Here is a 12,732-nt window from a genome sequence, read left to right on the forward strand (position 1 = left end):
TAAATGAACTTTTTATTTTTTAAACAAGTTAAAATATTTATCATTTATATTATATTTACATTAGTAAATTTTGTTACTTATTTTTCATGTTTCATGAATTTGTTTACATTTCAATTGTTAATATCGAACCATTGTGATGTAGATATATCAATAAAAATATTGACATGCAAACTAAAATTTAATATTATACTCATATATGTGTCAAGTATTGCTGATATAAAAAAGTATTTTTAAGAAAAATTTTCCTAAATAGAAAAAATGTCAAACTATTTACAAAAATAGCAAAAAAAAATCATCGACTTATAGACTTCTATTAGCCTCTATCGGGATTTTAAACTTAGTTTCCCTTATTTTTCTATCAATAAAAATCCCCATATTTTTAATTACAGACTTTTAAGGGTAATTATTTTAAATGATAAAACTGCTTGAAATATTTTAAATATTATAAAATATCACTAAACGTGTCGCCTAATAGTCGTACATTATCGAGTTAAACTAAATTTATGGAAGCTTGACAATGTGACAAACATATTAAATAATTTGGCATTCTCATCAATTTCAAGTACCAAAATTAGGAACAAATATTTAAACTTTGAATTTTATGAAAAGTACTAAAGTATAGGAAATCGTCAGAAATAGTATATTGAAATTTTCATCTTATAAAACTGGCACCTTTTTTGAAATTTTGTTCAAACAGTTTTTCTCAGTATATGTCCAATGAGATCGACCATCGAATTTAGTTAAAAAATTAATATTTACTAACTCATTGATTGTTTTGTTTGGGTCTTCTCAATACATCTTGTACATAGAGATTCTACTAATTTAATCAACCGAAATTTTATACCAAATCTTATATATTTTCAATTTTTTTTCAAATTTGATTGTCTTCATCAAATATTATATCTAAATCTTACATAATTTTTTAAAACTTAGGCCAACTTTTCTTTTCACAATTATATGAATTTCTAAATTTCCAAATGAATTTACTAATGATTTTTTTTCAAAATGGAGGATTGCATTTTTATTTTTAAATTTTAGAAAAGAATAAATTTTGCAAAAATCTCGTTATTAATCTATCCGATAATTCACCAATCTCGCTGCTAATATGTCCAAGATTAATACCGAGATTTTATATATTTTCCATATCTTAACTATTTTTTTTAACAAAAGAATTTTTCCAAAAATTTAAAAATCAAAATGCAATCACTAAAGTCCATCTAAAAATTCATTTGAATAATTGGTAAATTGAATCGGAAATTAGAAATTGGGCTACAAATTTAAAAAATTACGTAAGAATTGGATATAATATTTGATAAAAATTTGAAAATATATAAGATTTGGTATAAGATTTCTACCTAATATTTGAAAAAAATTTGTATTCAATATGCTCGAGATATACCAAGAAGGTTCAAAGCAATTCATAAGTTAGGAAAAAATAATTTTTTAACTAAATCTCCAGTCGATCTTGTCCGAGATGGACAGACAAAAACTGTTTAAACGAATTTTAAAAAATGGTGCTAATTTTGTATGATGAAAAATTTAATATTTTTCCAAATACCTTGTTAGTTGAGTTAGGTTGCTGGCATACCGTTATTCACATTTTTTATTTACAAGATCATGTCGCCCGCCCGCCCCCCCACTTTACTTTTTCTTTCTTCTTTGGATGAAGATTTACAATTTTTAGAGGCCATCAATGAAATCAAATGCCATAAAATAGAGCAAGAACTTCTATTGCATTTCTTGATCATTCTTACTAAAAAAAATATAACAACCTGCTACAAAACAAAACAAATAAAAAAAAAAAAAAAAAACAATGAATATATTGTGGGTGGGGATGTGAATGATGGTACAAAATCATATTATTCTCTGTGGTTCACATTTGATTAAAAAATTTATCAGAAGTTCGAAAAGAGATGTGAGCTCTCTGGGCAGTATCAAAGACGATGATGCAGTCTACTCGAGTTACTGTGCACAGTCATCTTCTAGATCGGGGACACCTGCAAGCAAAAAATAAGCTGCCATCTCGCCATCTTCTTTAACATCATGATGAATGCAGCGACATATTTGAGAATTGAAAGTATGTAGGACTAGCTTTTCAGTTGTTTTTTATTAGACATTCCTGGGGTAACCCGGACTGGTTCTTCGACTGAACATGACGCCTCCAAGGATCATTATGCAACTTGTAATGTAGAACCTAATCCAGACAACAATAGTTACAAGCCAAATAATGTCAACTATAGGTGGAAGCTGTATGATAATCCAGTAGAAAATTTAAGATCAAGAAATAAGCTCATATGAGCTGCAAAAGGTAAACAATATACAAATTATATAATCTGCAATAGTAGATAAAAAATTCCACATCAGCCACAAACTGGATAGATAAGACGTATGAGCAATCTCAGACTTCAACAACTGTAGTGTTGACTAGCGCCATTCCATAGGTGTATTTATAGCATTGTAATATCAAGTCTATCAGGTAACAGGAAAAACCACATTACTGGCCCTGAATATCTTTTCAAGTTATTTACACTTTGGCTAATCTTACGAGATGACAGTCTATTTTTAATCCAATATGAACATAAATACTTATTACAAAAGTTGTAACTTAGTTTGAGAATAAAAACAACTTAATTATTAATCTAAACAAAATTTCCAAACTTTTTGACTTATAGAAATATCCATCAATATCAATATTTTATCGATATATCCATAAAATTGAAATCTTGATATCGATATCTACATCAATATTTTAACCATTGGCTCAAAGTCCCTCTTATTCTTTCGCACATGTTTTGATACCAATAAATCGACAACTATATTACTAGAATTCGAGAAATAAAGTTTAAGTCTTTATGTAATATTATTTTTCGTCTTTTTTCTTTCATTGGTTCTTCAGATGACAGGATGGTGATACCCAGTTCATCAACGAGAGATTGAAAGAAAGTTTTAGCATGGAGTTTAATCAGAAGAGATCAAGTTGGAAAGAAGGGGTAAGATTTCCCTTTTTTTCTCTGTTCAGTCTGTTCCCTTAGGATACTGAGAGGAAGCTATCAAGAAAGTCTCTGAGAAGGGGTCTGATAGTAATGTCCTATGACTTCCAAACACCTCAAACAAAAGAGGAATTTTAGAAGTCTTCCTAATATAAGTCCCGAAGAGGAGGGCTTATATATAGTTTAAGATAAGATCATTTTTCCTATATATAGAGAGAGATGAATGATAGACTCATGGAATATAAGCATAATTTCAAAGGTTTTCAACTCTGCTCCATCTAGACACCAGATAGAGGCGTGTGTATACTCTTTTAGCCAGCAACTCGTTATATAGTTGTCCATTTCAACTTTTTGTAAGCCGGCCTGGCTTTTTCTAGCTGTTAAAAGGCCCTCCTGCAGGGTTCTTCTGAATTTTGAATTGTCTTCAAGATCCTCTGTTTTCTGAATGTTGATTGTTTTCTCATTCATTTCAAACTTATCCCTTCCCTTTATTTAGACAAAATACAAAACATATGGCCTGAAACCACAGGCATATTATATACCCAACATTTAATTACTAAAGCTTTTATCGTTTATCAGAAGAAAAATAAGAATTACCTGTAAAATTGTAGCCACAGCATCATCATCAATTAATTGAGAATATTCATCAGCCCAATCCTCCTGAAAACCGTAAACGGCTTTCTGTCTCTGAGCTTCCAACATCACAGCTTCACGATACATGAATCTCTGCCAGATTTTCCGCACATTTGACAGTTTGAATTCGATTTCCGATTCGTTAAATCCCTATAGAATCAAGATTCGTAAGCAAGATGATCTGACATTTCTTCAGTGTTACAACTTCATTCATAAGTTAAATTAAGAACTTTACCCTAAGAATGTTGATTAAATTTGGAATATCATCTTCTCCTATTCGAACAGCAAAACTCTCGTAGTTGAGCACATTTTCATATGGAAGGAAAATTCCATCCTGCAAAATAGAGAAGAGAAAAGGAGTCATAAAACATGGTTGTACACATTTGAAGAGAAGAAAGAGAAAGAGAATTGATGAAATATAATAAAGAAAAAAGAAAACAAGCAAAGTCAACCACATGAAATATAATAATTTCAAAGTGGCAAATAAAAGGACCTACAATTCCATGTAATAGTTTCAAATAACTTGACCAGACAATATACTTTAGTAGTTTATAAAGATGGAAAACATTCAAGTCAAGCATGGACATAAACCATATATATGCAACAAACATATCTGCAATAAATATTTGTACATGAGACCACAAGCCACATTTGATGTTTCCAGCCCAGTTTCTAGCATATTAGTTATTTTGGTATATGAGCGTCTAAAAAAACTTGGAATGAATAATAATCACTACGACATGACTAAATAGACCTCAATGTCTGATTCCACATCAGAAGAAATATTAGATGCAAGTTACCTGAATGATGACAGGAATGCATCCTTGCAAAATACTATCTTCCATACGCCCACTCCAACCATCACCAGGCATCACACCACAGAAAACAGAACTAGCTAAATCTTCATGATAATTTTCGGAACGTAATGGGGTAACAATAACATCTTCTGCATGTTGTTTCCCAAGCTTTCCTTCCTTGTTCGGGCTTGAACCGAATTCTTCTGCTACTTTTTGTCTAATACCCATACTATACCTGCATACAAACCAAGCTTTCATTAGGTCATTTGGGAAAATTTGAAAATATCCAATTCTTGGCAGCTCAATCCCCAAAGAACTTTTAACGGTGAATTGCAACTTGCAACGTTGTCCTTTTTTACATCAAAGCACCAAAGAGGTTTCCTTTTTTGTAGTCCTTCAAATATCACAATTTTAAAGAAAATATTTCTGTTGGTGCACAGTAGGAAAATTCTCCCCATATTCCAAAGGAATAAATTCAATATTGGAAATAACTATAATATATCTCACGTGGACTCTGGTCTTCCCTTTTCGTATGCTGGTCCAAGATTTCCATTGAAAAAGAAGAAAATCTTTCGCTCTTCACGTGGTCTGCAGATTATTGAGTTAAGAATTTATACTAACTCAGCTTTTTTACTGAAGCAAAAACGTCCAGAGAAAAGACTTAGATATTTAGAAGAATCAATGAACTGTACCTAGCCCAAAGTTTTTTGCTCATTCTACTCCCATCAGGACGTTTCCATGCAGGAACCACGAGATCTTTCTCGGGGTCAAAGCAAGGATGATTTCCTCTTCTGCCAGAAGGTATTTGATCCCAATTGTCCCCCCAATAAGCTGTGGTTGAATGGTTATGCTTAGAGTTTGTGTTACCCCAGTGAACCAACATCATGCTGTTCCATATCTCCTTGGGGGCATAGCAAGCACCTTCATCCCATGAAAAGAACTGCCTTCAGACATAAAATTGATAAATTAGTATAAACAAATGCTTACCCATTAGAAGATAAGTTCTATATGCGCAGAAAAACACACACTCACACACCAAACACGCACCCATATATGATCTCGTCCAGATGAACGATTCCAGTAAGGATACTGCTCAACAATGTGATCATGTGCCTTCTTGTAGAAATCCAGTGTTAGAAAGCTCCTCAAGCCCATGTAGTCCTGAAAAATAAATGCTCTTTGGGCATCAAACTACTTTCCTCAACTCAATGATATCATTACTTTAAGAGTAATTGATTCGTGACTGTATTTTCTGTATTATCCAGAACAATATTTATGTTTCTGTTCCATTTCTTTTTTCTACAAAAACAGGGCTTGTGAAGAAATATGCTGGGTCGACACCTATCGGCTCTGATCAAAGCTAGATGAGGAACTAACAGCAAATAGAATTATAAATCTTAAGTTGGATGTGGTGGATAATGATACCAAACATGTTTCTCATTTCTTGATGGTAAAGAACTGACATTTTTGTAACAACTTTATCATTCTCGCTTGTACCTATACATTCACCAGACAGGGTAGCCCCAAGCCATCACGTCTGGTATTCTATTTCATCACCTTCATTAATAAATTAAATATTTACTGTTTCATGGTTTTAGAGGAAAAAGACCAAGAACAATGGCAGATAATAGGACCTAAATTTCCATGAAGTTTCAAAGCGTTTGACCAGACTACTTCACTCCTCAGCAGTTTATTCAGGTCATACATAGACATAAACCAAATAGTGATATGCTAAACAGATCTGCAATAGATATTCGTACATGTCTACCTTCAAACTCAAGTGAGGAGCATCATCAGCCCGAGTTATGATGCATGAATCAAGAACTGGTACAAAAAAAAAATCTGCTTCTTCACCATTCAACGTTCGATGTGGACTAGCTAAGATGCTTTCATAGAAAGCCATCTACAAGGAGATAAGCACAAAAACTTTGTTATAACGTATCCTAAAGGATGACTAGGTTGGGCTATGTTCAAGCATTAAATAACCCATAATTTCAAAAGTTCAAGTAAACCATGTGAGACCTAACAAGTGAATTATCAATATTGAACCGAGGAAAAAATGATATCGCAAAGGTTTGAACATAAGAACAGTAACTCCGACAACCATATTAACTCACCACGTGACCCAAAACTTCTTATTTAAGAATTCATACCTCAGCACCATACAAATCCTCTGTCCACATTGTTGCATTCCTATGATCGTAGATTCTGTTAACACACTCAAACTTCCAGTGACGCCCCTGCAATACAAAATCAATACTTCATATGAAGTTTGTTTAAGGAATATGACTAGAGATAGAAAATTTCTCATCCAGACCTGAAGTAGTTGGCTGTTAAAACCTGGGGGCAAATCATAAATATATATCAAGGGCCTTTTTTTATTCACCATAGGCTTAAGATAAAAACTTCTTTCAGTAATATGCAAACGATCAGGTACATCAATTCGAGCCGGTAGTAGCCATTGAGGCCATTCCCTCACGGATGTTTGAACAGATGGAACACTGCAATCAACTCCATACCAGCCCTTGTTACACTGCAATACATGCCAAATTTAGCTTCGACATGAGAAGTGATAGATTATCCACAGATAATAATAACGTTAATAATATTAATGGACTTCCCTCTAGAAAATTAGGAGGAATTTGTTATAATTCCTTTTAACCCCAAGATGTTCATAAGTTTTCATGAAAATCATCTAATAAGTTTCAATGTATGGATTTCTACATCCATATATGCATGACGACACTACAACTACAACTATTTTCTCTAAGATAGATGGATATAAGAACTGGCTCACATGAAATGGCAATTCAATTGTTTTCAAGAATAAATATAAAATTTATCAGTGGCTTGTAACAACATTTGGATTAACTATTGTCCTAAGCATGTTCACGTGAGTTACGAATCAAGTATGTCCTTGGAACAAAGTAGAATAGTCGTATTGATAGAGATGATTAAGCTAAATGGAGGAGTTGGGTAGTCCTATCTAAACTTATAGACAATGAGAATTTGTAAGTACCTTGGAACAAAGTACAATAGACCTATTTGATAGAGATCATTCTCCAAGGGTTTGGAACTAAATGGAGAAGTTGGGTAGTCCTATTTAAACTTAAAAGTACAATTTCCATTAATCCAAAGCTAGTAGCTGGGTACTCTATTATAATCAGATGTAGTGTTTTAAAATACTCTTCCTAAATGTTCGTGAAACTTTACATGTATCCAAGTTGTTAGGGGATATTTGGGGCAAGAACTATCTTAAGACTATAATGATCACCTCTTACTGCAGTAAATACTATTTCAAAACCCTCAATTAGCTACAATCAACATTATTTCAAAACCTCTATTTACTGCAGTATTTACTATTTACTACAGTTTTTACTATTTTACATTCATCATTTTTTTATTCTTTACTAAAGTGTTTATTATTTCCTTCTCAAACTAAAATAGTTTATACCTCAAACACATACTATTATTACCCAAACTAAAATAATCAACACCCCAAACACAAACTATTATAACTCAACTATAATAAATTACGACTATAATAACCAACTTCTTGCTTCAAACGTCCCTTTAGAGTTTCAGATAGTTTCAATGTGATTCTCCCAAGTTCCTCATCTAACATAGAAATAGGGAAAAATAAATTAATGATAATAATACCAATAACAATACTTTAAAAAATAATAATAATAATAATAATAACAATTAAAAAAAAACAAAAAAACAAAAAAACAGAACATAAAGAGGAAGACGTTGAACACCCCCCCCAAAAAAAAAAAAAGAAAAAGGAAAAGAAAAATATTAAACACGTACAACAAAATAGAAGTCAATACATAGGAAATTACCTGACAAAACCCCCCCATACAATGCCCATGTCCAGAGCATTGATTGATACAGGTGCAAGATACAGGTATTTCACAGAACCGCCCGAGTGAACAGTCAAATTTGCAGTCACATTCTTCTTTAAATTGCACCTTTGAAGCATATGCTTCAGCTGGGTCTACATTGCACCATCCTGGTTTGCTTCCATTCGTGGTGAAAATACTATCCAAATCAGCTTTTGTCCAATCAGTAATTTTCGGAGCATTTGGTTCAGAGGATGGCCTAAAGCAGACACCACGACATCATCAAATAAAGCAAAAAATATTCATCTAAAAGAAGACACATTTCAGTTCAAGAATATGGCTATTGTTACCTCATTTGAAAACCACATGCCTCAGCTACTGGACGATTTGGATATTTTGTGCCCTCCCCACAAAAACACATCGCTCTTGTTGTGTCACAATAAGCAGGGCAAATTGAGACAATCCATGGCCCATATGGTTCCCCTTCTGAACCAGGATGGTTGCATTCTAAATGCACCTTCTCAGAGCATCCTTCACCTGTTGCAATAGCAGTTTGTGCACGAATGAAGATAATAAGTCAAATTACTGATGGAAATTCAATCAAAAGACACAGTTCAATCAAACTTGAGCCCAAACCAAAGTTGTATTCTTCTTCTTGTTTGTTAAAAGAATAGATTAAATACATCTCATGACACTTAATGTCAATATTCTGAAACTGTGCATAAGAAGAAAAGTCTCAAAAAAATTTTGACTATCACTCTTGCAGATTCTCAAGAAAACTGATGAATATCCATGAAATAGAGAAAAGGCAGATATAAAACTAACCACTATATCCATGAAAGCACCGACATTGTCCCAATTCATAATTACAAACACCTTGCCCACTACAGTCATTTTTGCAACCACTGCCACCAACTAACTGCCAGAAGAGATTTATTTAGTTACAAAGAGATCAATGTCACACAGCTGACAGCAGAAGTCAAATAACTTTCCATAAAAATCTGTAAAGAAACTTAGTTATGCAGCAAGCGAGCAGTTACCATTAGATATTATTTGAAACCTAGTTTAAGAGAAAAATGAAGAAGTTGGTGTTACATTTTGCCTATCATCCCCATTTGAAAAGAATGTTGAATTAAACAATGAAACAAAAAGCATGTTAAGCAAAACCAGAGGGTGAATTATAGAGGTAACTTTTCTCAATTTTTCACTACCTCAACAATCTGGAGTTCGTTAGTATTGGCATCACAACCAGAAAGCCACCGGCCGATATGAGACTTCCATGGTGCACCATGATAAACAACTGCATGGTGAGAATCGGGAGGAAACTTATGATTCAAATCAATGGATGGACCTGGATCTTCTTTGGCATGGTTATTATAGGCTTCAGTAGACAAATTAACAGCAAAACCAGAGTTTGGAAATCGCCTTAAGTTATCCAAAGAAGGCACCAAAGGAAAGAAGAACAAATGAACCACAGTAATCAATCCAATTATAGAAGCAATTGATGCCCCAAGAGACCATGAGCAATTCCATTTCTGAGCAAATGCCATGATCTCAGTCTCCTCCTAACAGTGTCTGTACAATTTACATGAAATCAAAGCAACCTTTCCACCCTGAGTCAAGTTCCCAAGTACCTAAAAGAAAAGAAAAACCAGCAAAACAGGATTAAACCCCTATTCCAAAGTCCAATACCATGAACTTCAAAGTGCAGCTGTAGGTATCATATATCTTTCTACCCACAAGAGAAAACAAACATCAAAATCTAATTTCTGCCATGAAATAAACCTTACACAAGCCATAAAAATCAAGACCCAATTAATGAAATACACTAACAAAATCAATCCCCAAATATTTTCACTACCCCATATACCAATTCTTCACAATTACCAGTGTGAGTTGACCAGAATATACCATTGATTTCAGAACTCGAAAATGGAAGAGTACAGGAACAAAGAAGAAGTACCCGAACCAGAGGGTCGGAATTAGAAGACGCCAAGTAGAAAAATTCAACGACAGATCGAGATTTCTTTGTGACAGAGTTGCAATTAAATAACATCGTGCGATTCTGGGCTTTTGCTGGCAAACCCAGATACAAAAATCTCAGCCATTATATAAAGAATGAGCAAATGAATAGAAAAAGAATCTGACACCCGATGAAGAAACCGCCAAAGGGTGGCCCTGAAGACGAAAGTTTGAATAGCATTAAATATACCGACGGTAAAAATTAAGGTACTGTTCTTACAGATTTGTTTTTTATTTTTTAAATTAAGAAAATGACCTTTGTTTAATTTTGTATTTCGTTGAAAATCGAGGTGGTGCGTAAGCCCGTTGACCGTTGGGCATTGGATTTGTCCTTTGTGGGGATTATTTTCTAATTATGTATTAATATCTAAATCTTTCTTAGGTTAAAGTTTTTAATATCAAAATTCCTTATTTAAAAAAAAAATTATTAAAATTCTATTTTGGTGTGCCAATCTTAAAATTTTTCTTATCTGGTAGGTAGATTTTAAAGGAAAATATGTAATGACCATGATTGAAAAATATTGTTTGTGAACTTTCTATTTTAATCATTTTTAAAATTGCAAAACTACCTAGAACAAATGTATGGTATGAAAATTTGAATCTTTAAGAGAAACATTACATGTATACTTGAACTGTGGTGACATGAAATTATTGTAATTAAATCATTTTCATAATTAACATAGAGGTAGAGGAGATCGAATTAATATCTTTTGATTGAGTGTATATATTTTAGGTCGGTTGAGTTATGTTCCTTTAAAAGAAATAAATCATATACTTTATAACTTTATTAATGGTTGCTTTTGTTAATGATTAGTGGTTGGATTTAATTAAAATAACGTTCTAAGTTTAGAAGAAAAAAGGGGTGTTTTAGAGTTTAGAAGGTTTGAATGATGAGTTTAATTTTGAACAATTTTGTAAATTCAATAAATTTATTTCTTATGTTAAAAAAATAAATTTATTTCTAGAACTAAACAGTTGTGTGTTGTAGTGTAACAAATTCAATTCATTATTGGTTTTTACTTTTTTTCTTTCACTTGGTATGTGTTCTCTCCTCTTTTGGCAAGACTTTTTAAGGGTTGATTGAAAAACTAAAGGTACTTATTGAAATAAATGAAGTAAAAAGAATAGTTTTGAGAAAAATTTAAGAAGAATGAGTGATTTTTTTGTCTTTTTGAAATACCACGGAGGCAGGAGAGCGAAAGAGATGCATTCTGACGAGATGGTTAAAAAAAATCTCAAAGTGCGTCTCTTAAGGAGACGTATTCTTGAGAAGTTGAATTAAAAAAAAAAACACTGCAAATGGCACTAACACTGAGTTAATGCTCGATGAGATTCCTGACGCTAATGTGACATTGAGGACTATGATATCCAATGTATTCAAAATCATGTTTTTTATACATGCATCTTCTTCATTTTTTTAACTCCCCTTTCTTCATTCACGTCTTCATCAACACATATTCCTCCTCTCCTCCACCTCTTTTAAAACTTCTTCAATTTAGATCCAACAAACTACTCCATTTTTCATTTTTGAGAATCTTCTTCGGTGAAACACTTCTTCGATAAATTTGATGCAACATTTTTCTTTACGTAAGTGATGATATATTTTTCTTTTATATTAGTTACAATATCATTTTTCTTTTTATGTAAGTTATATTATTATTTCTTTTATGTAAGGTATACAATTTTTCTTATTTCATTATAAACTAACGTGATTTTCTATTGAATTTTTAAATTATTACTCATATGTTTATTGTTGGGATTATTCACAATCTTTCGAAGGTTATGTGGCTAGTTATTTACTTTTAATCGAAATGAAATACTTTATTGTTTACATTGTTCTAATACATTCTCTAAAAAATATTTGAACAGCAACCAAAAAAACTACATAAGTGAGTGGGACAAGTGGTTGTGAAACTGAAACTCAAGGTTAAATATATATTTGCAGATGGAGGCCAATCATCAAATCTGAGGCCATAGTGATTGTTGACACTATGGACTTAAAAGTTCCTAGAATAAAAAACTGACTAATCAAATTCATATACGTTGAATCAAATGTCACGAATGTTGCTACGTCGTGGTAGAATCACTATCCTGTAAGCAAATACGACGGGACCTCAGTGCTAATCGCTTAAGTTGGTTGCTCCCCAAAATTAACGCAACCTCCAAATTTAGGCGTGCACTCACTGGAAAAAATGACTAGAATAGAAGAAAATGTTACTCAGAACAATAGAAATGAAGTGGAGAATGATGAATAATTTGTTGTGTGTCCTCTTCACAAATTTGAAGAAAATTATATAGAGGAGGAGGGAAGGACACCAACAGACGGGACGGGTGGAAACGGAACGCTCCATTAACGGACGGAAACCAACGGTCAGAACCTCAAAGGTCTGATAACGGACAGAATTCCAACGGTCAAAAGACAACAATATTAAACAAAATAAAAGG

General features: G+C 32.7%; 1 protein-coding gene across 4 annotated transcripts; it reads right to left on the reverse strand.

The window, feature by feature from the left end:
* Positions 1 to 1,704: 1,704 nt before the first annotated feature.
* On the reverse strand, positions 1,705 to 10,463 carry LOC120091382 (exostosin family protein). 4 transcript variants are annotated; one of them, XM_039049383.2, is made up of 15 exons: positions 10,229 to 10,463; positions 9,477 to 9,899; positions 9,091 to 9,184; positions 8,616 to 8,802; positions 8,266 to 8,524; positions 6,738 to 6,953; positions 6,574 to 6,660; positions 6,189 to 6,323; positions 5,468 to 5,581; positions 5,113 to 5,360; positions 4,928 to 5,008; positions 4,424 to 4,655; positions 3,859 to 3,957; positions 3,588 to 3,773; positions 1,705 to 2,194 (listed from the first exon to the last, which is right to left on the reverse strand). In XM_039049383.2, exons 2-15 carry the CDS (start codon positions 9,813 to 9,815, stop codon positions 2,096 to 2,098), a joined length of 2,376 nt encoding a protein of 791 aa, XP_038905311.1. In that variant the 5' UTR covers positions 9,816 to 9,899; positions 10,229 to 10,463; the 3' UTR covers positions 1,705 to 2,095. The 4 variants fall into 4 exon arrangements, with proteins under 4 accessions (XP_038905311.1, XP_038905313.1, XP_038905314.1 ...); XM_039049385.2 differs by having other exon boundaries at positions 10,153 to 10,322; XM_039049386.2 differs by lacking the exon at positions 10,229 to 10,463 and adding an exon at positions 10,177 to 10,225.
* Positions 10,464 to 12,732: the final 2,269 nt, after the last annotated feature.

Source organism: Benincasa hispida, chromosome 11 (genome assembly GCF_027475165.1).
Source record: "Benincasa hispida cultivar pf3 chromosome 11, pf3_genome.v1.1, whole genome shotgun sequence".
Classification (NCBI taxonomy): Eukaryota; Viridiplantae; Streptophyta; class Magnoliopsida; order Cucurbitales; family Cucurbitaceae; genus Benincasa; species Benincasa hispida.